General features: G+C 50.8%; 1 protein-coding gene across 1 annotated transcript; it reads right to left on the reverse strand.

Annotated features, from left to right (window-relative positions):
- Positions 1-6300: 6300 nt before the first annotated feature.
- Positions 6301-25440, reverse strand: CCND3 (cyclin D3). The gene is made up of 5 exons (XM_065403417.1): positions 25243-25440; positions 22811-23026; positions 13112-13271; positions 11784-11926; positions 6301-6474 (listed from the first exon to the last, which is right to left on the reverse strand). Exons 1-5 carry the CDS (start codon positions 25438-25440, stop codon positions 6301-6303), a joined length of 891 nt encoding a protein of 296 aa, XP_065259489.1.
- Positions 25441-26250: the final 810 nt, after the last annotated feature.

Consider the following 26250-nt stretch of genomic DNA (forward strand, 5'->3'; position numbering starts at 1 on the left):
CCCGCAAGCCAGGAGGGATGGGGGACAGAAAGGGAAGCCAAAAGCAAAGCTGGGTGTTGGTAGCAGCTCTGCACATTGGTGAGGAGGCAGCTGGGAAGAAGCCACAGACAGGAGGTGACAGAGCCAGGACTCCTGGGTACTGTCTCTAGGTGTGATCTTGGGGACGTCACTTGGCCACACAGGGCGTAATAAAGGGGGAGCGATTATCTCACCGTGTCCTTGGATCACCACCCCACGTAAGCACTAACCATGTCCCTTCGAGTAGATGCGCTGATGCAGGAGAGCCCAGAAAGCCTGTTTGAACTTTTCCTCTCTCCAATTGGAAGTTACTTCCCTCCCTGCCACCCATGCAGGGGCAGACCGTGGGACTCACTCCAAGGCTAAAGACGAGGCCCATAACTGATCTGACCCAGCCATTCAGGGCTCAATTGTGATGTGCACTGAACACCGCCACCCCTCCCCCCCCCCCAAAATTCTCATTGATTTCAATTGGCTCCTGAGCCACTGTTTCTCCTTTAGAGGCGGGACCTATTCTCTTTTACTGCCGGAGGCAGCTGAGAGGACGTGGAAGGAGACAGGAAGTTTGGGCTTGGCGACTGCCTTTGTCTGGCTCTGTACAGCACCTAGCACATTGAGGCCCTGGCCTGATCTGCAATGGGAGCCTCTGGGTGGTCCTGCACTGGAAATAATGAACAGCAGTTGAACTCGCTCCTAGGTCTGAACAAGGGAAGGGGACTGGTTATTTGAAGAGGTGGTAAGAGGAGCTCTCCTTGGGCCTGTCCCCTACTCAGTTGATCCAGAAGATCAGCCAGGATGAGATTGGCACCTATGCAGGTGTGAGTCTGGCAGCCCTTTCCACGCCCACCCGTTCTACTGGAGACAGCCACAACCTGGAGCTTTAAGAGTGGCAGAGCCATTGCCCTCCAGCTGCTCAGCCTACCTCCTCTGAGCCCTGCAGTTCAGGGTCCAGTCCCCATGCAGGCAAAGCTGAGGCCTTGAAGTCAGTGGAGGCCTTAGTCCTTCCAGGGCAATGGCCTTTATGGCAGTTGTCCCCCCAGCAATACAGGAGGCTTAGAGTCTGTGCCCTCGCCTGCTAAACCAGCTCCTTGTCTAGTTATCTCTTTGCTCACAGCTGCTCAGAGGCTTTCACACGGCGTTGAACTAAAGGAAGTTGGGGCTGATCTATCTCAGTCCCCCACGAGGTGGCGAAACAGCAGGCAAACAAAGGGGGCAGGCAGAGCAGCTGTCAGAATGGGCCCGATGTAACGCCTGCTCCAGACAGCAAAGGGCAGTTCCTTCCGTGCGGGGAGAGGAGCAATCCTCCCGCTGCTGCTCCTGACTGCACGAGGACACGATGCAAAATCATCAGGATGCCTGGGTTTGATTACTCACTCCCTCTCACCCTGCAAGCACGCTGAGCCGTGCTTGTGACAGGCAGGGATAAGTTCTACCCTGCAGGGAGCAGGAAGGCATAAAAGTGCTTTGAGCTCCAGGCTAAAGCCCTGGAGACTGCGCAGTTGGAGTCAGCAGCTGCGCTGCCAGGCAGGGCTTGTCCTGGTGGAATCACCGGCTGTGGGGACCCCCTCCCAAGAACAGGGATTCTGTGCTTACTCAGCAGGCTGCCAGGGGCTGGCACAAGAGGGAAGGAAAGGCCCTCTCTCACAGGGCAGATGCCAGGCTCCCCAGGCCATGACCTTAGGGGAAGAGCATGGTGGCTCAGCTGTGTTTAATACCCTAAAGGGGTTAAAAAAAAAAAAAAAAGTTTCTCTTGCTGCTGGAGGGTTGGCTGTTACCAGGCAGACTGACAGGGAGGAAGCAAGGTGCTAAGCTGGCTTTCACGGCAGCCCCACATCATCCTCTGCTCAGGCAGCTAGAGCCCAAACCCTCCTGCTGTCGCCACACATCCCCGCAGCGCTCTGTGGAAAGTACACGCAACAGCCGCCAGCAGAGCTGAGGAGGGGAGTGTGAGAAAGCAACGTGGCGAGGTGGTGGCTTTGAAGGGGGAAATCCCCAAATGCAAAGAGCTGAGACAGGGGGAAACCTCCACTTGTCAGCTTGTGGTACCCACTGCTAAACAGTCACTCCAGGGAGCAGCTCGGTGCCTCGCTGCAATGCGCCAGTCCCAGCTCCCCAGTGCGCCTACTCTGCACCCCCATGCTCTGGCGTGCTCCCCTACCACACTGCAGTGTAGTCCTTCCCTGCCACTCCAACAACCCCACCTCCCACGCCAGGGCACCCCTCCTGTCCAGTGCTCTCTAGTGCATGCTTCTGTGCAGTCACTTCACAGTCACCCTGATTCAGTCAAGGGGCACAAGCTTTGCAGAGCCGCAATCGCTAGTTAGCTCACCTTCCCCGTGTCACCCAAGCCATGTGCGTTCGTGTTCTGCTTGGCTTTGTAACCCAAAGACTTTCCACCTTGTACCCAGATTTCATGTGGCCCTGACTCCACTTAAAACTGGGACTCTGCTAGCTTTACTTCTTCCTTTGGAGCTGCTCAGTCACGCTAGCATAGCAGGATGATCATACTCGTGCAAAATGCTCCCTGCGAGAATTGCTCTCTGCCAGTGATTCTCAGCATTTTCCAGGGAGGCCCCCATTCCCATGCGGCTGGGTTTTCCCCCCTACCATTTAGCAACAGTTGAATGGCAGGGTGGTCATGACCCTCCAGACGCCTTGTTTGCAACCCTCAGGGAGCTCTGAAAAGTGACTTCCATCATGAGGTTCCCGTGTTTGTCCAGATCAAGAATTCACCATTTACATGTAAAAAGCTCCTTTCCCTCCCTCTGTAATAAAACAGGACAACCTGCAAACTCAGCCTGGGAACTGAGAGTCAAGCTGGGTTTCCTCCGTATGCGTTGCTACCAGTCAGAGGTTCTGCACACCACATCCTGCCCTCAGGTCTGGATATTGTCCTTATCTATCACTTAGGCCCGCGGTGACATCTGTGTAACCTTTCACACATGCATGAGGGATTGGTCCCATCATTGAAAGGTAGCAGAATATTCTGCCTGTGATGCACAGGAAGGCGCAGACTCCAGCTCGCTCTCCTGAGGCACTGCAGTATTCACAGCACTAACACCTGCAGCTCACCTCTGCGCTACAGCAGGAGCAGGGCTGTTGAGGACAAAAGGGCCATTTTTGAATCATGCTGAAATTAGGTAATTTGCCTGGAGCCCATCCACCTGGGGCTGCCCCTTTTCCTACACTCCCTGATTTTATCTCTTGCCTTTAGTCATAACAAGTAGATAAGGTGGAGAGAGACTCTAGACTCCTAGTGTAGTTCGCATTCACTCTCCTTGGCAAACGCTAAGTTGTATCTGCTGTACTGAAAACCATTTGGCAAAGATACTTCAGAGAGTCAGTAGATGGTTATAAAGTCACAGTCTTCTACTGTGTGCCCCCCACCAGGCCTTGTTGTCCTGATCCAGGCATCCTCCCCCCCCCAAAAAAAAGCTTTTAAATATATATTTCTACCTTGAGCTCTGTCCCACTTTCAAGCTGGAGCACTGTGTTCATCCAACGACCTCCACGCCGTTACACCGGAGGGGGTCCCGTAGCCTCTGACAGGTGCATCAACAAAGCAAGTAAGGTACAGCGCAAAATTTGCCCCAGGGGTGGAAGCCTGCACGTTATTAAGGACCCGAGTTACTGGAGTGCCCAAGTCCTGGGTTCTCCCACGTACTCCCACTAGGGCCTATTGCTGGGGTTCTGATCGTGGGGTAGGGGAGTGTCTTTCTCTAATATACATTTCTGGTTTAGTTGAGCCGCTTCTCAAGTGAGTTTAAGGCCGGTTGATTTTTCACCTCGCCACCATACAAGCTGCTGCTACCGTCCAGGACACCCCACTGAAATCTCCCCCCACCCCAGCTTTCCTCTCACCTGCATTAGAGTCTCAGCTTCAAGACCTTGCCCGCTTCCACCCCATCCTCCAGCTTTTCTCTTAATCCAATGTATGCTTATCCCTTCGCCATCCTCTTTGGCTCCTCCCCACCTCTTCTTTATACCTTCTCCCATATGAGCCCTACTGACACTTCGCACTCCCTCCTTCAAACTCGCTTCCTCCCCAGTGTCCTTCAGGAACAATGCACTTCCTGGACAATGACATGGCAAATTAGCCCACAGCTGAGGAATCAGTCAAACTGTGGATCCCTCAGCTGTGAGCCATGTCTGTCTGAACAAGGTCACCTGCATTTGGTTGGGTTGTAAATTCTGGGCTAGGGATTAGAAAGGAAGAGACAGCTATTGTTTTTGTTGCTGTTAGGAGTAGAAGAACCTGGCTCCAGAGATCTCTTTGTATACAGGGCCGTGCCCTGCTCAGGCACTCAAAAAAGAGACATAATCTGACTCAGTCTTTCAAAGGGGAAACTTTAGATGCTTTCACTTTTTTTTAAAAAGTCTTTTATTGCAACATCATATGCTTTCATCTGGTTTCCTAGCCCTGGAATTTCTGCATATGGATAGTTCAAACAATTTCATTTTTAAATTAACTCATTAATATATATATATATATATATATATATATTTCCTTTTATACAAACAGCCCCCAAACATCATGTAATTTCTATCCCCTCCTAACTTTAACAGCTAGCAGAAGTCAGTGGTAGACAGCTTTCCTTTTTGGCAAATCAGGCTAGGCACGGTGGGAGGACGGGTGGAAGGAAAAAGCAGCCTGACAAACAAGACTGTTTCTGGTGGCAGCCTAGGAGGGAGTTTTTCCCCCTCTCCTCCCTGGAGGGCGACATAGTCACAGGGTAAGACACCATCAGTGCCCAGAAATCTACGTAAGCAGCAGTGTTCTACCTCACATCTTAGCAGACAAGAGTCCAGCTGGCTTCTGCCCTTGAATAAAATAGTAATCTGTAAGAGTCTCTCTTATCAAAGCAGCATTTTTTTTAAAACTTTTTAAAAACTAAAACAGGAACAACAACAACAACAAAAATCTTTTCTCTGTCCATAAGTGCTTGGAAGTATTTATGGCCTATTTTTTGTGTGTGTGTATATATATATATATATCACCTATAAAAACACTCTATATTTGCCCCCTCTCTTGCCCTCCCCTCCTGCTTTTTATTTTTCCAGTTGGATTGGAGACCTTCTGGAGGAGTTCATCGAAATTTAAGACTATAGCAGCACATTCAGTATATACTTAAAAATAAGAGTGGTGTCTGAACTAACTAACTCATCTCCACGCGAGAGCCCTGGTGGCACAGCGGATTGATGGAGGTAGGTGGAAGGATGCTTAAGGCACTGTTTGGAAAGGGAGAGGGGAAGTAGCACCCAGTTTCCCACCAAGAAGTTGCAAATCTTCCATTTCTTCTTCCCTTGTCTGAGCAGTTGGTTAATGCCTCTTGGAGAATGGCAGAAAGCAAAGGCAATTTAAGGTAGTTCAGGTGCAGTGAGTCCAATTCCAACCCTACACCCAGTGAGCCTCACACTAAAGGTCTCCTTCCCAGGGCTTTTACCTTTCGGTACCAGCTCTTAAGACTTATCCCCAAAACAGAGCACTTGCACAAAGCAAGCGCAAAAAAACAAGAAGCCAGACCCTTGTTCTCCCTGTTAACAATGACACAAGCAACCCTGCTATTCCCTCCCAGTAGGAGAAACCCAACCAGCCTGGTGTTGAGCAGTGAGGAGATGGATTCACCCGCTCCTCTTATTTTCCTCCAGCTGGCTCCCCACCAACCCGTCTTCTCGGCCCCAAACCAAGCCAACCTGTTGTACTAGGGACTGAGGGCTGCTCCAATGCAGGAGGCATTGGGTGAATGTTTCTTCATCCCAGAAACCAAGATAATAAAAGAGCTTAATGTGCATGAAGTGCGCACACGGAAGGGTTGGCTGTGCTTGAGGCCAAGGTTCCCTAGGAGACAGCAAACGGCAACGGTGCACCAACTATGTTTCAGACAAACAACCCGAAAAACTCTTTAAAACTGAAGTTAAGCTCTTTCACCCCCTCCCCCGATGTATTTTAACCCCCGCCCACCACAAAACGTTCCCCCCGCCACCATCTGGTGAGGCAGGTTAAGAGTAGGGACAGCAAAGTACTGACAGATGCCAACCCATCTAGACCTGCTTGAGCCTCCTCTTGCGAGGTCATCACAGCCTATCTTCCCACCTCCCCTCTGATGTTACTGGGCTGTTGGGTGGACAGCTGATGGGTCCTTGCCACCTCAGGTGAGTGGACTGAGTCCCCGGTGCGTTTCAGACGGACGGAATTAATGGGCAGCAGGTTCCACAAGGCCTCTCCCTCTCCAGTGCGAGGTCCCGTTCTCCTGGGGCTGGGGGACTATGGGGAAGGGGGGTTCATGACAGGTTGATGTCTGTGACGTCTGTAGGCGTGCTGGTCATGCTGCCGTTCTGGCTGGCCGGGTAGTCGGGAGTCTTCCTGGAGCTGTATTCCTGCTGGGATTGGGAAGCCTGTTTCAGGCTCTCAGCTAAGGCTGCCTCAATCTGCTCTTGACACGCTTTCAGGCAGTCCTGTGAGAGAGGAAAGAAAGAAGACCAGAGGCATCAATTCCACTCTGCCTCTCGGAAATCAGAGAGCCCTGCTGATGTCTCTAAACAGGTGCGGGGCTATATTTCAGGCCTGAGCATCTAAATGGATGGACGAGGCTTAGTCCTAGACAGAGCGTCTCCAGCTTCTTTATCTGAGTTTATTCTTTAAGCCCCTTCTATGAAAATGCTCTGCAGTGACTCCACCTCTTCTCCCTACTCTACTGGATTCCCACAAAGGTCACTTTTATGGCCCGCTACGGTGGGGTGCAGGTTGTTCTGGAGCAGTAGGAGAGGTTGGAAAGGTAATTTCCCTAGACAGGACCCCTTCTTCAGCTCCACAATATCATGGCTTTTCCTACTCTTGTTTCCTCTCTCAATGGACGTAAACAGTTCCTGCACTGGTATTTACCTATATTAACACGGAGCAAGGACCTGTGTCAGGCTGCACACACGTTAGCCTAAACGCCCGGAGACGTTTTTCAATACTTCAAGAGATGCTTGTTTCTTTAGTCACCTTGACTTCCCAGCAACTGCCCACATACTCGCTCTCTATCCCACTTCTCCTTCAGAGTGCTCAGTGTTGACTGGGCTGCCTAAGCTCTTGTAGGGCCCCAAATCACCGTGGAGTTAAATTAAACCCACCGTTCTTGGTCCTTCATTTCCAACAGAGGACCAAGCTGTGCTGTGGGGAGGCGGGGGGAGATTAGTAAAGTGAGGAACATTTGGGAAGAGTTTTCAACTTAACTCCAAGCCTTCCGTGAAAGCTAGACCCAGACTTCTCAGACTCCAGTCAGCTATCCCAATCCAAGGGTCTCATGCGAAGCTATCAGTTTTTGCAGAGGACATTAACACTCTGTTAAGATGCAGGTACATCTACGTGACGAAGTATGCTCCTCACTAGGCTCTTACACTTTCTATACCATCAGAGAACTTCATCTGATTTTTCCTAGATTCTTCATGAACTGGGAGCCCAATACTGCATCTCCTGGCAACACTGTCCAGGATCCTGGCTCCAGTGCAGTACTTGGGGCAAGGGAAATGCCCAGCCTCAAGGAAACAGTGAAGCAAGAATGATTTTAATTAGCAGAGCACGGCAAGTATCGAAGACAATTCCCCTAGAGCCTCTACAGGGTGAGGAAACTCCTCCAGTTTGACACTAGATTGCAGTGACTCACCAGGGTGCTGCACAAGATGCAGCGGCGTCTGGGGCCTCCTGCATCTGTAAAGGGCAGAGGTTGCCCTCTGCCCCCAATTTCTGATGAGGAATGGTGGCATTTTGCACAGGCGAGGGCTGGGGTTCTGGCCAGAGCCAGGCTGGACTCTGGGCCGTCTCTCTTCACAGGATTGTGTCACACATAGAATCTCTTACCAGGAATCCACAACTGGTTCTTAGAAACTGACAGAGGATGTGGCAAGCAAAAATAGCAACACCCACCTCCCCTTCCCCAAGTCATTTCCAGTAAGCGTAGCCTCTAGCCTTCTACCCGCAGCAACGAGGCGAAGAGAGCTGTACACGGGGCCCCAGCAACGGCCATTCTAAACCCCCTCTTGGCTAGTTTGCTGCTGTGTTATACCCAGGGCAGGAGAAGGAGAGGGGACAGCTGGCAGGCCATGTCTATGGGCTGCAGGGACGGGGGATAGGCAAGGAGACCCTGGTTCGAGTTCAGCACAGGTCGGCAGTAACCAGAAGCTGCCACTGTTGGGTGGCCTCTCTGAATTCGGCGGCTAAGTCTACTAGGAACCGAGACAGAGGTCTGCATCTCATAAAAGCCACCACTGCAATCACCCGCAAAGGGGCTGGTTTCGGCAGAGATGCTACGGACTGTCTAGGGATCGAGAGGGAGCTCTCCTCTGGCTCTCTGGAGGGGCCTTGCGTGCTGGCTGAGTATGCTGTGGGACGCTTGCCCTGCCCCCGCAATACCTGTTCTGTAAAGGAGCCCAGAATCTAGGGCTGTCACCTTCCACCAGATGCCTATTTAAAAAATGAGGTATGGTCCCATGCCTTCGAGGAAAGGGGGAGGAAGACTCTAACCTGCCCATCTCCCTGTGGATAATGCTGCACACTCAGAATCAAACCTTGTATGGGGCATGTTTACCAGAGAGCAAAGACTTGTTAAGTAGTAAGCGGGCAGCACCTAACCCCTCGGTGATCACACGCTTAAGATAAAACCTTAATACAACCAGGAGTAATGAACCTATTAGATGCTTGAGGTCCCGAGTTCTTATGGCCCAGATACCCATGGCAGGAATTTATCAGCCTGGTAGCAGAGGCAGAACAGAGCAAAGCAGCGCAGTCTGCATAACGGTAAGTCATTGCATGTCCTTAATGCCCCTGCAGCACCGCCAGCATTCATGAATTAAGCCTCAGTGGCCATTGGAAGGAGGTTATCATCTTCCTCTATTTAAGCAGTGGAGAAACTGAATCGCCGGAAGGGGAAGAGACCTGTCCAAGCTCATGGACTGAATCAATGGGGCCCAGGAATCCGAGCTTGGAATCCTTCCCCCACCCCCACCCCCATCCCCACCCCTCCCTCCGCCCCATCCATTAGAACGCCAGTGGAAGTAGTCCAAAGAAAGGTTACTCCAGCTAGAGAGGACATGGCTGTCCCTTGGGATAGAGACCGTCTTTTTGCTCTGTGGCTGTACAGCACCTAGCACAATGGGGTCTTAGGCCAGGAAGGGGGCTCCTAGGTTCTACCGTAATACAAAGAATAAATAACAGCCGCCGAAGCTCAGGAGATCGGCCCTGAAGACAGGATTGGCACGGAGAAGTCGGAAGGAAACCGGGAGGGGGTTGGGAGAAAAGGCTGCGTTGAGCGCACACACCAATGGGTTACATAAGGGAAGGCAGCCTAGTAACAGCTTTGGGCCTCGGCGACTCCAGTGCCCTCTAATCTTTCCTTTGTGTTCCCCCTCGCCGGCCTTTGAAATCTTCCCTGCTTCCCACCTGTTCTCCTTCGCGGGCTTCAATTAACTCTGCTCACAGGGCAGCATTCAGCCTCTGCCCCATTCACAGCAGCAGCTTGAGAGCAGCTGGCTGCAGGCAATTCAAAGTTACTTTTTAAAGGCTCAAACAAAAACCACTGAGCAAATAAAGTGAGCCCCCCCGCCCGGCCCCCCTCTGACAATGCTAGGCTGTGATTATCCCTCTCCCGGCTCCACTACAGCCCCAAACCTCCCAATTCCCCAGAGCTGCTATCGGGGGAGGGTAACTAACTCCACGCCAGAGTTCAAGCATTCTGTGCCTGGGCAGATGCAGAGATCAAAGGGGCTGTGGGGGAACAAGGGCTCCCGAGGTCCAGTGCTGGGAGCAAAGGATGATTGAAGACAGGGACCCTGAACCATCCTAGTTCAAGCCCCCCACCTGCTCCCCATAGGTGCTGAGGGACCAGTTCCCCATACTCCTGCCTTACGGCTCCATGCACATCCGCCTTTGATCAAGAGTCCTGGAATGGCAAGCTGCTTCTGGCTCCCTTCCCGCCCACGCTTAGAGCGGCAGCAATCGGACACTGGCTGAGGTTAGCAGCTGCCGAGCCTGTTTTCCCGTGAACCCAATCCCGTTAACACCTGTCCGCTCAGGTGAGCGGGTGCCTCCCTTTGTGTCTGCTTTTCAAAGGCTTCCTGCACGCCCCCCATCATGCTGGACAAAAGGAGAAAGTGATCCGGGCCATCGTACGACCGGGCAGTCGGGGAACAGACCTTGGCATGCAGCAGCCACGCACCCCGCTGCATGCTATGAGCTGGGGAAGTACCTCGGGCTAGTGTAGTTATGCTCCGGAAAGAGGCAGGAGAGGCGGGGGATCTTTAGCGCTTCCTCCCGGGGCATCCCTGCCAGTGACTGCTGGCCAGTGAAGATTCGCAGCCCCTTGCGCCTACCTAGCCATGGCAAGAGCCAGCACTATGTATTACAATTCCTAATTATTTGTATTATGGTAGCATCTAGGTGCCCCAGTCACGGCCCCGGCCCCCACTGTGCTAGGCGCTGTACAGACTCAGAACAAAAAGCCAGTCTCTGCCTAGCTTCAGCCACAGCTTTCTGAGCCAACACGGTGTGTAGAGAAGAGGCGTTCAGTCTAAGGTCAGCAGCTGGGGAGGAGAGGATGGTGCTGACGAGACGGGAGCAATATACAGCAGTCTGCAGGAGGCCACACAGCCGCCCCTCCTGGCATTGTAATTCCAGCAGCAAGGAGAGAAGGAGCAGACCGTGGGAGGATGAAGCAGCCCTGGGGGCGGGGAAACCAGACGCTGTAGTACCGCGCTCAGGGAGAGACTGGGGACTCCAATAACAAAAACACTCAGAGGGTTACCACAGTCTGGACATTTGGGTGATATAATGTAGTCAGCATCCCTTCCATGACTGCTCAGTCCAGGCCAGGACCTAGGGAGACCTTGCATGAGGACACTAGGCAGCATAGACCAAGTTAGTCTGGGAGCTGGAGAGAACTTACAGGGTCTGCCTGTGTCCAGCAGCCTCAGTGAAGAATCCTGTTTCGTTCCATTACAGCCAAGCTCTGTCCCTTCTCTACTTTGAAGGTCACTTATGGGGGGGGGGGGGGGAAGGGGGGAGCGAGCAACCCCTATATCTGAAGCTGGAGAATAAAGGAGACCTAGACCCCAAACCTGACTGTGAGAAAGAGAAATATCCCTCCCTCCCTGCAGAATGCGACTTGAGACTTCAGGCCTGGGCACTGAAGCCCTGTAACACTTCTTGGCAGGTGCCTGCTTGAGCAGCTACTTCTCCGATCCCTGCCTGGCCATTCCTGAGGACACAGGCTTCTCTCCCCAACGTATTTATGCAGCCTCTCCTCTGCCTTAAGCCCCATCCCATGCACCTCTGCTGGGAGGCTAGGAATAAGCACAAATGCCCTGGGACCCTCTAGATCTAGCTTAATGCAACTACCCAACAGGGTGACAGTGACAGACCTCCCCTGGCATAATCTCTCAGCCCCTGTGCTGCCTTCTCACTTAGATTCCAACTCTATCCCAAAACAGATTCCTGGTGGTCTCCCCATCCCAGAACACCAACATCCAGTGGTCTGATCAGCTTGGTAGTGCCTGGGCAGAGATAGTAAATACTATCTTGCATTATAAAGCACCTTCCAGCTAATGATCCCCAGGCCCTTTACACAGGTAGGCGAGCATCATTCTGGTGTCCATTTTACAGATGAGGAAACTGAGGCACAGAGAGGGGAACTGAAATGCCCAAGGACACGCAGTGAGTCCAGCAACCGAATCCTCAGTCCCCCGAGTCCCAGACCTCTGTGCCACGCTTCCCCCAAACCAGTACTTACCACCTCTGTGCCAGTAATGCTGGCCAGCAGCTCCGTGAGTGCTTCACCGGAGAAAGAGTTAGCCGAGACAGACAGGCCGTGAATCGCTGCGCCAATGCTGCCCGTTGCAATCATGGATGGAGGGTACATAGCAAAGGTGTAATCTACAAACCCAGGCAGGGAATGGAGTAAGGAATGTTAGCAAGGATCCTTGTGAACATGGCTGCGTCCTACAGCAACCTTGTAAAGCTAACAAGCGTCTGCAGTCCAAGGCAGGAAGAGACATAGAATATCAGGGTTAGAAGGGACCTCAGGAGCTCATCTAGTCTAACTCCCTGCTCAAAGCAGGACCAATCCCCAGACAGATTTTTGCCCTAGATCCCTAAATGGTCCCCTCAAGGATTGAACTCACAACCCTGGGTTTAGCAGGCCAATGCTCAAACCACTGAGCTATCCCTCCCCCCTAAATAGCTTAGAGTGGTGCAGTAGATAGGACTAGGAAAAAGGGGTAAAACTAAGGGCTTGTCTACACAGGGAAGTTATTCCGCAATAAGGCAGGGTGTGAATTTAAAGCGCTATAGCTATTCTGGAGTAAGTCTCTGCGTAGACAAGCCCTAAGCAAAGGCAAGCATAGGCTGAATGTCAGGAATGCACTGAGATCTCAGCCCGTGGAACAGTCTCCGCCGGGGAAGTGCTGGAAACCGCATTGCTTGGGTGGTTAGATCTAGACTGGAGAGCACCCAGCAGGGAGTGATGCTGCACTGGCCTGGGAAGCCCCAACAAGCCTTTGCCATCTCTAACTTTTGGAATCTGACATTAGAATTCTGGCCTAGAGCCAAGGGGCCAGGTGGTGGGGCACGCTCAGGAGTGGTGGGTTTGTGCCGTTCTCGCCACTTGAGAGGCCCGGCTGGGCGGTAAGAGCTGACGCTGACCATGGACAGCTGACTGCACCATGCCAGGCTTTAGCCATTGTAATAATATTCTTACTGGGGCTTTGCCCTTCTGTGGCGGCTTCCAGCCGAGGATCTCAAGGCAATTTACAAACATTAGTGTGCTCAGCCTCGCAACCCTGTGCATTATCATCCCCAGTTTTTCAGACAGGGAGATGAACTCACTGAGAGGTTAAGGGCCTTGATTTCCCCAGCAGATGTAGGTGCTGAGCCTCTCTAGAAATCAAACCCCAAGTGACTTGCCCAGCAAGTCAGAATGGCAGAGCCAGGAATCAGAACCAGGTTACCCAGCTCCCAGTCCTGTGATGTAACCACCAGCCCGCCCTTGCTGCTTGCTCTAGCCTGGCCAGTCCTAATGAGACAGCTCTGCTGCCCCCAGTGCAACAAGCAGCCCCATACCTGTGGCACACAAGGCGATGAAGGTCTGTGCGTGCTTCTTCACCAGCTCTACCTTGTCCGTGGGCAGCGGGAGCCGATAGAGGATGTGAGCCAAGAAGTCATTCGCTATCACCGACACCAGGTCCCACTTTAGCTTCTCAAGGACGAGGACCTCACAGTCCTGAGTGGGGGACAGAGAGCGAGTGTTACACAAACAGGTCAGACCTTTCTGTACAGAAAGTGCTTTGCCACGGAGAGAGTTAGCGAGAGCTGAGAGCGTGTAAGCACGGTGCTTGGGGAGGAGCCAGCCCCGCGGCACAGCGTCCATGCTGCAATGCTATGAGGCAGGACAGAAAGAGGGGAAGCAAAGTTCCTGCCAGGGGAACTCATCTCCCCGCAGTCTGTGACTGTGGGACAAATCCATGCCTGCACTGATGCATGGCCTTGTGTAGGGATCAAGAGAGGAAGCCACAGGCCTCTCCTCTATTGGTGCAGGTTAACTAGCGCTTTCCTTAACTTGCAAACCTGCACCAATAGAGGAGTAACCCCTATGGGACAGTGCAGAATAACCAGGGAGTAGGCACCCCCTGGCCACTCCCCCTCTCCGCTCCCAGAATGTCTCCTTGAAGTAGGGGAACAGAAATGGGTACACCTCCTCTGTGCTTGCTGGAGATGCCCCTGGCTCATGGCTGTGCAGCACAAAGGGGCTATAGGGCACGGATAAGTTCTGCACCTAAGAAAGCTCACAGCAGTTTACAAGGGACGGCCCTGAATATTCCGTCAGTGGATGCAGTTTAAATGCTCACAATAGAGAGGGACAAAATGAGTGTGCAGCTAAACCAAGCCAACCTACAGGCAAAATTGCACTGTCCTCACTCAGACTAACCTCCCATTGATGGTAATGGGCATCTGCCAGAGTAAGAATCACAGAATTCACCCAGGAGCATTAACCTTAATACCCTCCATCTCTAACCACTTTATGGCTGGACCGTCTATACTGACTGCTTCACTGCCTAATGAAATGCAGCCACCTCTAGGTTGGAGCACAGAAGCCATTCTACAACCGCGACACTATGCAGTTTTAGAAAAGGAAGAGTAACTTTTCCAGCGGCATCTATAGGGATGTTTAACTGAGGGATTACGTTAGAATTTGGTTACAATGCCAAGCTTAGTATCCAGTTTTACTGGGGAAAAAGGCACTGGGTCTTTAGTGACAACAAACGATCAGGATGTCTACTTAAGGCACCTCCAACAGTACCATGCCCCCTAGCGCCAGGCTGGGTCATTGGCTCACTACCAACTCGTAAAGAAGAGCACAACCCAGTCACCACACCACTTCCTTCGACACCTTTCCGGAAGGGTCTCTTGTCCAACAAACTTGACCCAACTTGGCTCAAAAGACCTGGTGAGACCCCAGCCTGAGGCAGGATGACAGAGTCTGCTGCAAGAACAACTTTTAAACATGGAAGGACTAGAAAGCAGACAGAATGACATGGACCCTTTCGAACACTGGCCTGTATAGCTCCTTCCACAAGGTGATTTCAAAGCACTTTACAGACTCTGGGCTTGGTCCCTAGAGGCGCTGTGCCCTCGCACACCCATTGATTTCAGCTGGAGTGGCGGCTGCTCGCTCCCTCTCAGGATCATGCCCACTGAGCTTCCAAAGAGCCCTCTGAGCATTATTCCCGCTTCAGAGTGGGAAAATGAGGCAGAGAGAGGTCAAGCGGCTTGCTCACGATCACACAGCAAGTCTGTGGCAGAGCCAGGAATAGAGTCCAGGATCTCCTGTAGCCAATAGGTGTCACTTCCTCCTTTTGTTAAAAAAACAAAAACAAAAACAAACCAGCCCTTTCATTCCATAGCCACCTCAACAGGAAAGATGACCTCTACAATGGGGAGAACAGCACTGCCCAGCCTCACAGGGGAGTTGTGAAGATAGGTATATTAAAGCTTGTGTGAAGCGCTCTGATATTATTGGGATGGAGGCCACGTAAGTGCAACAAATAAAGTGGTGTCTCTACCTCTTGACATCACTTGGCCTTAACTAGGTCACTTGATTTCAGAGTATAGTTCCCATTACCAGAAGTCCCATTATCTTTAAATGGCAATAGATTACGAGGTTGATTTTGCCCCCAGAGAAGCCAACAGGGCAGCCAATTCTGCCAGGATAAGCAGTTTTGAAGAAGCGAGATTGATTTTTCAGACGGATCTGGCTTAGCTCATTTAAAAACAAAACCCCACCTTTTCCCCTTACACAACAGTACCAGTTCTGAGTTGTTAAACAACAGCATTGCTCAACCTGTTTCGAATCGCACACTGGGCAAAACGCACAGTATCATCACTGTGCGGCTGCAAGGCCATTTCCTGCCAGTGGATGGTATTTTGCTAGAATCAGGGTTGTTTTAGGGTGTTGGGTCCCCTTCCCCCCACAAGCTCCCCAGATGGATTGCATGGTCTTTTATACTGACCAGCCTACTTTCTAACTTCACAGCACATAAGAACAGCACCTACCCAACAACCTATACTCTCTTCAATTAAATGCAGTGAGGAAAAGCAAGGAGCAAGTAGAAGACTGATTGTAAACCACAGGTCTTGAAGATCACAGGAAAAGGTCATTTGGGATGCACCGTATTACAGGAGAATATAGAACGGACATCAGGCTTGCCTACAGAAAGGGGGTCTGAGCAGCTGAAGAAGACTAGCAAGAGGACCCAGAAAAAGGCCTCTGCTGCAGAGCCCAGGGATCGGGAATGGGATACAGAGCTCTTCCTCTCTCGATCGCTAATTAGAACACAGCCTCGGGCAGTCGTGACTGAAAGTTGTTATCACCTGCTGGCTGGCTGCCTGCCTGCCTATGTGAAATGAGCTTACTGGGGTTCAATCCAAGTCTTTGGGAATCAGGGTTCAAATCCCTTTGTTGCCAATGTCGCTGGGAAGGCTGATGTGCCGAAGCTAACACTCCCTCTTGCCCCGATACGCAGACTGTCCAGGTCAGGCCCAAGGCCTCTTTCTGGGGTTGGAGCACTGATGGGAAAGCAAGCATGGCCACTGCTCAGACTTGCTCTGTGGATAAGATATGCTTTAGTCAAACAAGTTATTGGGCTTATCACAAGAGTTACTGGATGAAATTCTCTGGCCTGTGTTACACAGGAGGTCAGACTAGATGATCTAATGGTCCCTTCTGGCCATAAACTCTATGACTCTATTAACAGGAGACTGAAGCCTCAAAGGTTGTCAGTCTCGGACCTCCCACCCAGCACCGAAGAGACACAAGACATACCAACCGCAAACAAGAGACAGAGGGAGCCTGTCCCAACTGCAGGAAATGTTTGGCAGAAGGAGATCATCCCCTTCCACCCACCAGGAAAAACTGTAGCTCAGCTGAGAAAGTTGGGTGGCCCATGGGAGCTCACCCTAGACTCACCAGGCTTAAAGCGTGTGAGGGGTTATTTCCCCCCTGCAGCACTGACACTGATCTGGTTTTATTACCTGTCTGGGTGACTCAATCTGTCCTTTCAAGAAGGACAAAGAAGCAGCTCTTCCCAGGGTATGCAGGGAGGCTCAAAACAATCTTGGAGCTGCAGATTCTCAGCACCTCAAAGGATCAGACTCACGGAAGCTTTGCGCCACCCTGTCTAATAAAAACTTCTCGCTACTCTCTCTGCCCCCCGCCCTCCGTCCCTGGCTTCCAGCTTTGAACTGCGTGTCAGAATGTCTTAATCATTAGAAGAAGCACAACAAAAGGCTGCTACAGAGAGGAGAGCAGCACACCAAAGCGACAATGTTCTCAAGATCACAAACATCCTTTTCCTGGAGTTTCCTTGGCATCTAATTGACTTGCTCTGAATGGTTAAAAAAAATTAAAAATAGGAAATTATCCTTTGTTTCTTTAGACTGCAGAGTTTATCATCACTCTGGAGAGCCAGCAACACTTCCCAGCTAGCTCTGCATTTTTTCTGTACTGGGAGAAAGTCAGGTCCCAATCCTGTAGGATACTCAGTGTGCAGAACACCCCTCCACTTGGCTGGGATTTCTATGCATGGAGAGCACACACAATCAGGTTCTTCACCAGCAAATCTGCTCTCTTGATCTCTCCTCACTGCATCCAGTACTGGTTTTAGTAATGCAGCTTCCACTGTACATTACCTCCTCTTCTCCTGCCAAGATGACACCAAATTGTGGTTCTACTCTGAAACGTAGCCTCATGGGACCCTGTGTTTAACATATCTCAGTGATTTCTAGCTCAAGTGCTTACATGTATAAAGATGTTTTTTTTCTGATTTGCAGCCCTGCAAACTCAACCTGGATCTGACAGTCAAGCTGGGTCCTTTCCTTCTTGTAGATCTTCATCCACAATAAGGATGGTGCAGGTCAAATTCTACCCTCAGAAATACCTGTGCAACCTCACTGCCTTCAATGAGTTTGCATAAGTTTAAATGACTGGACTTTAGGAAGCAATTCTGTTCAAGACGCCCAATCCGGCTCGCTTTCCCATCACTATGCTGGCTTTGCAGGAGTAATAGGAGATGAAGTTCATGCTAATTTTTGTCACTAAAGTCAGCAGAGCTGATGAGCAGCAAGGTGCCGTTGTAAATTCGCTTTTCACAGCAGACCCACACTTTACATTAGAAACAGCAGATTTGAGCAGCTCTGACCTCCTTCATCTACGTTCGTTCGGTTGACTCAAAAAGTGGGTGGGAAGAGACTCCAAAGCTGCAGTTGGCCACCCAGCCTACTTAGCAACAGATGCAGAATTACTGAAATGAGCAGAATGTGAAAGTCCATTTGCAAATAGGAAACTTTGGTTAAATGTTTGTGTCTGTCTCCTGTGAAGGATCAGAGCTCAGGCTGCAGTCTATAGCAAAGGCTGGAACAATTTCTGCCCCCCTCCAGCTCCCCAGACATAGAACAGTCACATCAATTGCACCCAAGAATTAAGCAAAAGCAAAACGTGCCTGATCTGCTTTCCTTGGAAATGCTCTGCCAAGAGCAGTCATCACTTCCCATAGTCTACTGTTGTCTCTCTTTCCCTATCTCTACCTACCATGAGCTGCTGGCACGATTCATTGTGTTATCTTTCTAAGGGCACACTCCTGCTTGGGAGCTTAAGTAGGGGATGCTTCGCACCCTGCAGGACTGGACCCTTCGATCTAAGCTCCTCTAATCCTTTCTATGGGTCTCTACACATCACTAGTGCTATATAAAATAACTCTCTCCCAGCAATGGCCACGCAACGTGCTGGGCTCTTCTGAAAATCTGGCCACTTATTTTGATGCCTAAATGGGTACTGAGCCCGTTTGAATTCTGACCACAAATGCCTCGCAGTCAGGAAGTCAGACTTACTAAGGTCAAAGCCCAGGAGTGTACCGTACCAGATGACAGGTCCTGAGCTGTCTTTGAAGATGGCAGCTGGAGAAAAGCATCAGTGAATGGGACTCTGGGAAGAGGGAAGGAGGAAGAAAAGTTACTGCTGCCACCTACGTTGGAGAATCAGCAGAGATGCCGGTAAGTTCTTTTGCTTGAGACACTTGAATGGATTTTGCAAGGCTGGAGCAGCAGGAGCTGGGATGGCCAGGACAAAAGCAAGACTCCTGCTTTATGGCAAAGACATTGGCAACCAGATTGTTTTCTTCCCTCCCACCCCACGAGTTTCAGGCTAACAGCCCAAGTGAAACTGCCTTGGGTTGCAATAGCACAAGTCATCTTCATTCTCATCTCCCTTCTCCTGCCCTGCAAAGAGCACATGGGTTATGCACAAACCGTTAACACCTCTGAAACCTCAGGGCAACCAAGATGCCAGGAAGCACCATTGCTATTTTGGAAGCTAAAACTATCATCTCTTTATAACCATGGTCTCCAATATCTAGGGAGAGGACGAGACAACAGTACAGCTAATACATGAACCAGGTCCTACCAAGCCAAGGGACGGTATGACCTGCTGACAATAGCTGCTCCCTCCAACCATCTTGTGGCTAAGTACCATCCTGCACAGGCAAGAAAAGCCTCTAGCCAGTGGTTTAATGAAAAAAAGAAAGATGGTTAGATAACGCCCTTTGACGGAAACCCAACTTCCTCCAAGTGGACAAGTCCTTCATTTGCATCATTTCCTTCTGCCAAGAATAACTTCATCAAGATTTTGTTTTAATTTATCCTTTTTAGAATGCCGAGCTTGTGCCAGGCATCCTCTCCAAGAGGAGGAAGTGAACCTGCTGGGAAAGTGAGCCAGCTTCCCTTAGAAGGGCCCAGGAGAGTGCACCGGAAGCACAGATTTGTGCTAAGAGGCCAGGATGTATCCATTGTCCAAACTGTGATGAAGAAGCTCTCCTTCCCCTCCCCACCCACTCTCACTGCACTGTTGTGAAAGAAGAGAAGTCGATAGCATTATTAGCACATAGGAGGAAAGCAGCAGCTTTCTCTGGTTTTGTAAGCAGAGCATTAACTCTGTCACATCCCAACACAAATGCAAACCTCACCAGTTCCATCCAAGGTTATCCTGGAGAGTTTGTAATCCTTCTCAGGTCGTGGAGCCTATGACCCAGCAAGAGGAGATCAGAGTGGGAAGTCATACTACCGTCTGTTCCCAGCTGGGCTACAGAGTTTACCAAGAGCAGGACTGGTGTGACTTTCAGATCACAGCCTTACAGGTGTCTTCTTTCCCAATGACCTTCAAAGACAAAGTCCTTCTCCAGGCCCCCAACTGCTCTGACCCACTTGCTGCCTCTAACCACAGGGCAGCTCACCTTCTGCTCAATCCTCCCCCCACTCCCCCAAAAAAACAACAAAAAAACCAAAACAAGTTAACCCCAATTACTAAAGAGACAACTGCCCCTGGAGCTCCACGCTAGTGCATGGGGGGCTCCACTCTTTTGGCTGTGGACACATGCATGAGAAGCCCATCATTAGCACCATAAGGCAGGATGCTTGGCACCAAGGATGAAACTGTTCTTGCTCATCTCAGCTGGGCATTGACGCAGAAGCCTATTGGTGAAAATGTAAATGTCAGCACTGTTAACTATTTCACTGCTGAGCAAAGCACAAAAAGAAGTACTCTGATACTATGGTGATGGGTGCTAATATAAGAACCTAGATGGACAGACAGAAAGGAGGGGTACAGCCATATGAAGAGCCACCCAATTTACTGAGCGTGGCATCTCATTTTGGTGTCACGAGTAGGCAGAGCTTGGGTTGTGGAAGGCACCTGGCAGAGTACCACTGCTTCTTCTCCCCCGACACTATAACTCTGTGTGTGTGTGTGTGTGTATATTTAGGCACATCTTACCCAAGACTCCTTGCTTACAAACCCTTGAAATGGCTCCAGGTGTGGAGCCCTGAGCATTTCAGTTTAAGAAGAAAGGAAAACTTCAAACTTGGTGCCTCTTTCACAGCCCAAGCAAACACAGAACTCCCTGCCATTTTTGAAAGATCAATTAGGGAGGGCCAAAAGAAATGCCTGTTATACACTAAGCCTGAAAAATTTAATTTAAAAAACCCAAACCCACAGCAAAATAAAATCATGTTGATTTTTGGCACTTTAAGGTAGTTGAACCAACCTGAACATCGTTCAAGACCTGTGCCTGGTGGCGATCAGTCAAAATTTCTCTGTGATCACAGAAATAACTGCAATGGACACGACCTAGCTTCCACTACTTGGTGGGCTCAGTAGAGAGGCGAAGGATTGCCTGGGCCATGAAGACTGCACCCCCATCTCAGCTCTAGTGATCAGGTCAGAAATGGAGACGAGGCAACATGTGGAGAAAGCTTGCCTTGCTGCAGTCCAAGCACCTGTTCAGTGGACAGCAACCTTCGGTCTCCAGGACTGGCAATCAGGCACCTTTCCCCAGCATTAAATCCAGCCACACAAACAGTCCATTGAATCGGAGCATTTTGACCTATCCATCTCATTCTCTCCCGTGGGCATGGGGAAAAAAACACCCTTCCCATCTCGTCTGTTAAATGCACCCACCCTCCCAGAAGATAACTGGTGCCCCCTCTCCTGCTCAGGTGCTTGGCCTGCTGCCCCTGCCGCCGCCCCAACCTTTGCAGGCCAAGCACCTGAGCAGGAGGGGGTGAATGGAGACTGAATCTGTCTCTCTGCCAGATGGCAATCCCCATCATTACCACAGGACCACACACACATACCAGCCTCTAATTTGGAGCCTGATCCAGAAATGAACTCTATGCACATAATTCCCACTACAATCCATGGGATTTACATGCATGGAATATATTCAAGAATTAGGAAGTGCTGCAAGGGGTGAAGTTTTATTTACAGAAGAGTGAAACCCCTGGCTATAGAGTTTTCGTGCCCAACAGGACCCTCCTCTACAGCAGCACAGGCAAGGAGCTGCATTCCAACCATGGGGCCAACTCCACAGACACAATGAGCCCCTGCAACTCCTGTGGACACCCATACCTGGCTATCACATATGGCACAATCCACCTACTCTGGTTGTGATCATCCTCCACCCGTGTTACCGAAGCAATAGCAATCCTCCATATATCTCAGGGGAAGTCGCAGGGAGGTGAAGGGAACTCCCCCCAATCCTCATTTGCATGATCATAAAAAAAGTTCTCCAATAACCAGAAATGTCTATCAGCTCCCACCTGAAAGTTTAGTGGGTCCACTCCCCACCCCGGGGACGAATCATTATTACATCATCTCACCACCCCCACTCCTCAAAAATAACCTAACCAGCAGATGACTAACCCTAGGAAATTCTGTTAGACAAACCGTCCTAAGGGATGTTTGTTACACTGAAGTCAGGTGGTGGTTTCCTCTTGAAGGGCACATGTTCTAACACCGTTGAAGCCCTTTCACGTTCCTCCCCCATTGACTGAGCTCCACCAAGAAGATTCCACCCCGTGGGACACCTGGGCAGCAATGGAGTTAAGTAAATAAGTCCTAGTGTCACTTGAGACCTTGTAAAAATGGCTTCACTTCATTCCCATTGGACTAGTCCTGTCCTCCCCCACACAATCCCAAATGGCAGCAAGTCCATGACCTTTTCCTACATTATTCCCAGCCCCTCTCTACAGCACTTACCACCTTGGTCTCTGAGCACCAAGGACCGTGGTCTCCCGGTGGGCAGGCATCTAGGTCACAAAAGCCCCCCATCACAACTGGCCCCCTTGTGAGCAGTCTCAGAAGAAAGACCAAGGGTGAGAGGACATGGAAACTCAGCTCCCCTCTCATCCCCAGAGATGAAGTCCCTCCTGGTTTGGGCAGATATGCACATTGACAGCACCTTCCCCGTCCACTGCCTTTTGCAGTACCTGTTCTGTGAATAAGGGCCTTTGGTCTCTCCAGGGCTGTTGATCCAGAGCTATTTACCATATTAAAGCCCCAACATGGGACACAGTGAATTTCAGTGATGGGGATGTGTGTTTAACACATGTAATATTTTCTATAACCTCAGTGTCATGATTCTGCCTACCAGAGCAATCAATGGAGAATAACACCAGGGTTGCATGGAACCGAGGCAGAGGTGGTGGCTCTAAGTAAGGGGTGCAGTTCTACCTCTCCGAAAGGTTGTGTGTCCACTTGGGCAAGGAAGCAGAGAGGCTATTTGCAGAACATGGGGGAAGGTGCTTGGGGAAACAGGGGAAGGAAGACAGAAGGAGCCATAGGGCAGGTATGTCGCCAAGCAGTAGCAGCATGTAGAGGATAAGAGAGTTGGGGAATAGGGAGAAAGGCTCTATTAGGCAGAGTGGGGAGGTTACCAAGAGTTGTTGTGGTGTGATGGAATTGTCTGTGTAAATGCAGAGTTTCTCCACAGTCAGGGGCATGGTCTCTCGCAGCTTGGAAGCCAGGAGCATGCAGACGGCCCCCAGAAGCTGCAAGTGATTTTTTCGAGTAGGGACCGAAGAAAGGTAGCGATCCACGTAGTTCATGGCCAAGGGGAAGACCTCCTCTTCGCACTTCTGCTCCTCACACACCTGATGAAACCCAACAGAAGAAAGGAAGTGTTTTAAATGCAGGACTCCTCAGCTCCTGTCCGCATCAGGACTTCAAAACTACTAGTTATTGTAGTATTTGGCATTTCTGTGGAACCTTTCATTTGGTGCTCTCAAAGCACTTTTGGCCTTAAGAGCCAAATTCTCTGCTGGTTTAACTCCAACACATCACCAGCAGAGAATTTGGCCCAATGTCCTAGAACTCGCCTCACCTTCCCCTGGGAGGTAGGGAAAATAGTAAACTGGGTATAATGGAGGCACAGAGAGGTTAAAGACCAAAATCTTCTAAAGTGTCCACTGATTTTGAGTACCTCTGTTTCTGATTCCCCAACTTCAAGCATCTAGGTCTTAATGATCAGATGTGCTGATTACTTCCTGCTCTCCTTGAATGGGGGTGCTCAGCACCTCTGAAAAAATCAGTCCCAGTGTGGCTACAGCTGGCCACCCAAAAACTGAGGCACCAAGAATCAGTGGCCACTTTTGAAATCTCTGGGCTAAGTGACTTGCCCAACATCACAAAAAGAGTCACTCTCAGGGCCAGGGATAGAACCCGAGTTCAAACTCCTGGCTCCCCTCCTCTATCTACACCACACTTATGACAGGCATAAACAGAATCCGGGAATCCTAAATTTAAGTCCCTTGTTCTATTCCCTCAACTATGCTATTAATACACCGGCCATATTTATTTCCTTGTTTTAACAGAACTACAAAAATATTGAGGTTTCCCCCTGTGCTATAGCAAAGATCATCCTTCTCTTTCAAACTGTAACTTTGACTCCCTGTGTACTCTCTACCCACATAGTCTCTGGCATGCGGTTTTTTCTCCTTTTAAAAAAAAAATAGACTCACTTCTCATTTCACAGATTTAATTTTGGCTGCATTCCCCCTCACCCTCATTTAAAATAAAAAATGAAAGATTAGCGTTTAGAACTAAATCCTGCTGCCACTGAAGTCAATGGAAGTTGTGCCACCGACTTCAATATGACCTACATTTGGTCTTAATAGCACAAATCCTATTAAATCGCACCCTTAGGAAATCCCAGTGATACAGCCTCTAAGTTTACTTTGGGCTCCTTCAACTCCTACTGAGTTCAGTGTCTTGCAGAATCAGGCCCCAAAGCAGCTTTTAGCCAAGTAACTATCTCAGAAAGTGCATTTAAGACAGAGGATAATTAAAAAAGTTGGAATCGGCATGTGCTTAAAAATGGAAACGCGCAGTTTGTCACGACAGCCAGTGGGGTGGAGAGATCGACAGCCTGAATTCAATCTGGATTCTGTTTCTTCCTCATGTAATTTCATTTTCCTCTGAGTCTAGACTATTCACTGCTTGATCATTTATGAAAAGAGACGGAGACATCTCCGATATTTTCCTCATTAAGTTGTTTAATGCTGAGGATCGCATTCCTTTTAATTTAGCGGAGTGGGAGGTTGTGATGTTTTTCTACCCAGGCTCTCTCTTACAGCTGCATTGAAACTCCAGCTCTCTAAACTGCCAGACATAGGGCAGAGAACTTTAAGCTGACAGTTTGGGGGCCTGGGGTAAGGCGGGTGGGACCCCCTAGAGGCAAAAGCACACACTGCCAGGGCGTGGAAGAGAGCATGCTGTCTGGGTGGGGGTGGCCCTCTCGGTGCAGAAGGAAATGCTGCAATTCCCCATATGCAGAGGTGGAAATCATGCTCCCAAGCACCCCGGATCTATCACCACTACAAAACCCCGGGGGGGGAGGCCTCTTTTAAATGCCCTCTTACTCCACTAGTCCCCCTGCCTAACCATCCCCCCAAAAGATTGACCACCAGAGCCCTCCCACCACAGACTGAACCCCCACAAACCAGAGGCCTCTCCCCGCCCCATCAGACTGTCTCCTTTGGAACTCATCCTGCAGCAAGTGACACCCCAGACCCTCTCCCAAGCGTCCCTCCTACCAACTGATACAGATCCCACAAACCGAATGCCTTTCCCACCCAAAAAAATCTCCCCCCCCAATTGCCCCCACCACTAGGTGACCCCACTACATCCATTCACACTCCAGTGCGATTGGGGTGGGTCTCTGTCTCCCACACCCAGCAGGCACAGCCTCTCTCTCTGCCTGTGTCTGCGGTGGGGACAAAGGGGTAAGGAAAAGCGTTGTTGCTGGACTCCAGGATGGATTTGGGGGGACTGGGGGTAGGACCCGGGTTAGGGGAGGGGGGTCCCGTACCTCCAGCATCCAAAAAGCCAGCATCTTCCGCATGAACGGCTTGATCTCTTTCTGCACGCAATGGAAGTAGGAGACCCGGGGGCTATAGCGCTCCTCCTGGCTCAGCAGGTTCTGCAGCACCCGCCGGTCCCCCAGCAGCTGGGGGTCCCGCTCCGCCCTGGGCACACGGGGGCCCCCCTCCACGCACAGCAGCTCCATGTGCCTGGATCCTGGGGAATGATGGGAGAACGGGGGCAGCAGGGACAAGGATCTCAGGGCCGGAGCTGGGGGAAGGGGGAGCCGGCGGCAAGGAGGGGGCCCTCCCAGCCGGGGAGCGGGGCGAGCAGGCAACACCGACCCCAGCGAACTGCCTCCCGGCCGCTCTGCCCCGCGCTCCCGGCCGCACTGACAGCGCCGGCTCCACTGTTACAGTTTTTAGAACGTCGGGAAGTGAAGGGGCGGGGCCCCGGGTGGGCCCCGCCTCGCCGGAGGGAGGGGGAAAGGAGCCCCCTGGGTCCCATGGTGGGCTAGGCGGCTGCCCTGCTGCAGGAGGGGGCTGTTTCCCCGCCCATGCGCTCTAGACTGAAAACAAAAAAAGATATCCCCCCCCTCCCATTTTCTTTTTTGCCACCACTGCACTGGAAAGCCATGCCCACCCCTGCCCCCCGAAATCCCCTCCGCTCTCTGATTTCATGGTCTCTTGCTACTTGCTACTCCACAGCCAGTGGGAAGGGACACTGACTTTTCACTCCACCCAGTGGACCCAAGCTCACCCATTGCAGCCTTGCGAAGACCTAGGGTGACCAGATAGCAAGTGTGAACAATCAGGTTTGGTGGGGGGTAATAGGCACCTATATCATAGAATCATAGAATATCAGGGTTGGAAGATACCTCAGGAGGTCATCTAGTCCAACCCCCTGCTCAAAGTAGGACCAATCCCCAACTAAATCATCCCAGCCAGGGCTTTGTCAAGCCTGATCTTAAAAACCTCTAAGGAAGGAGATTCCACCACCTCCGTAGATAACCCAT

Source organism: Emys orbicularis, chromosome 4 (genome assembly GCF_028017835.1).
Source record: "Emys orbicularis isolate rEmyOrb1 chromosome 4, rEmyOrb1.hap1, whole genome shotgun sequence".
Taxonomy (NCBI): domain Eukaryota; kingdom Metazoa; phylum Chordata; order Testudines; family Emydidae; genus Emys; species Emys orbicularis.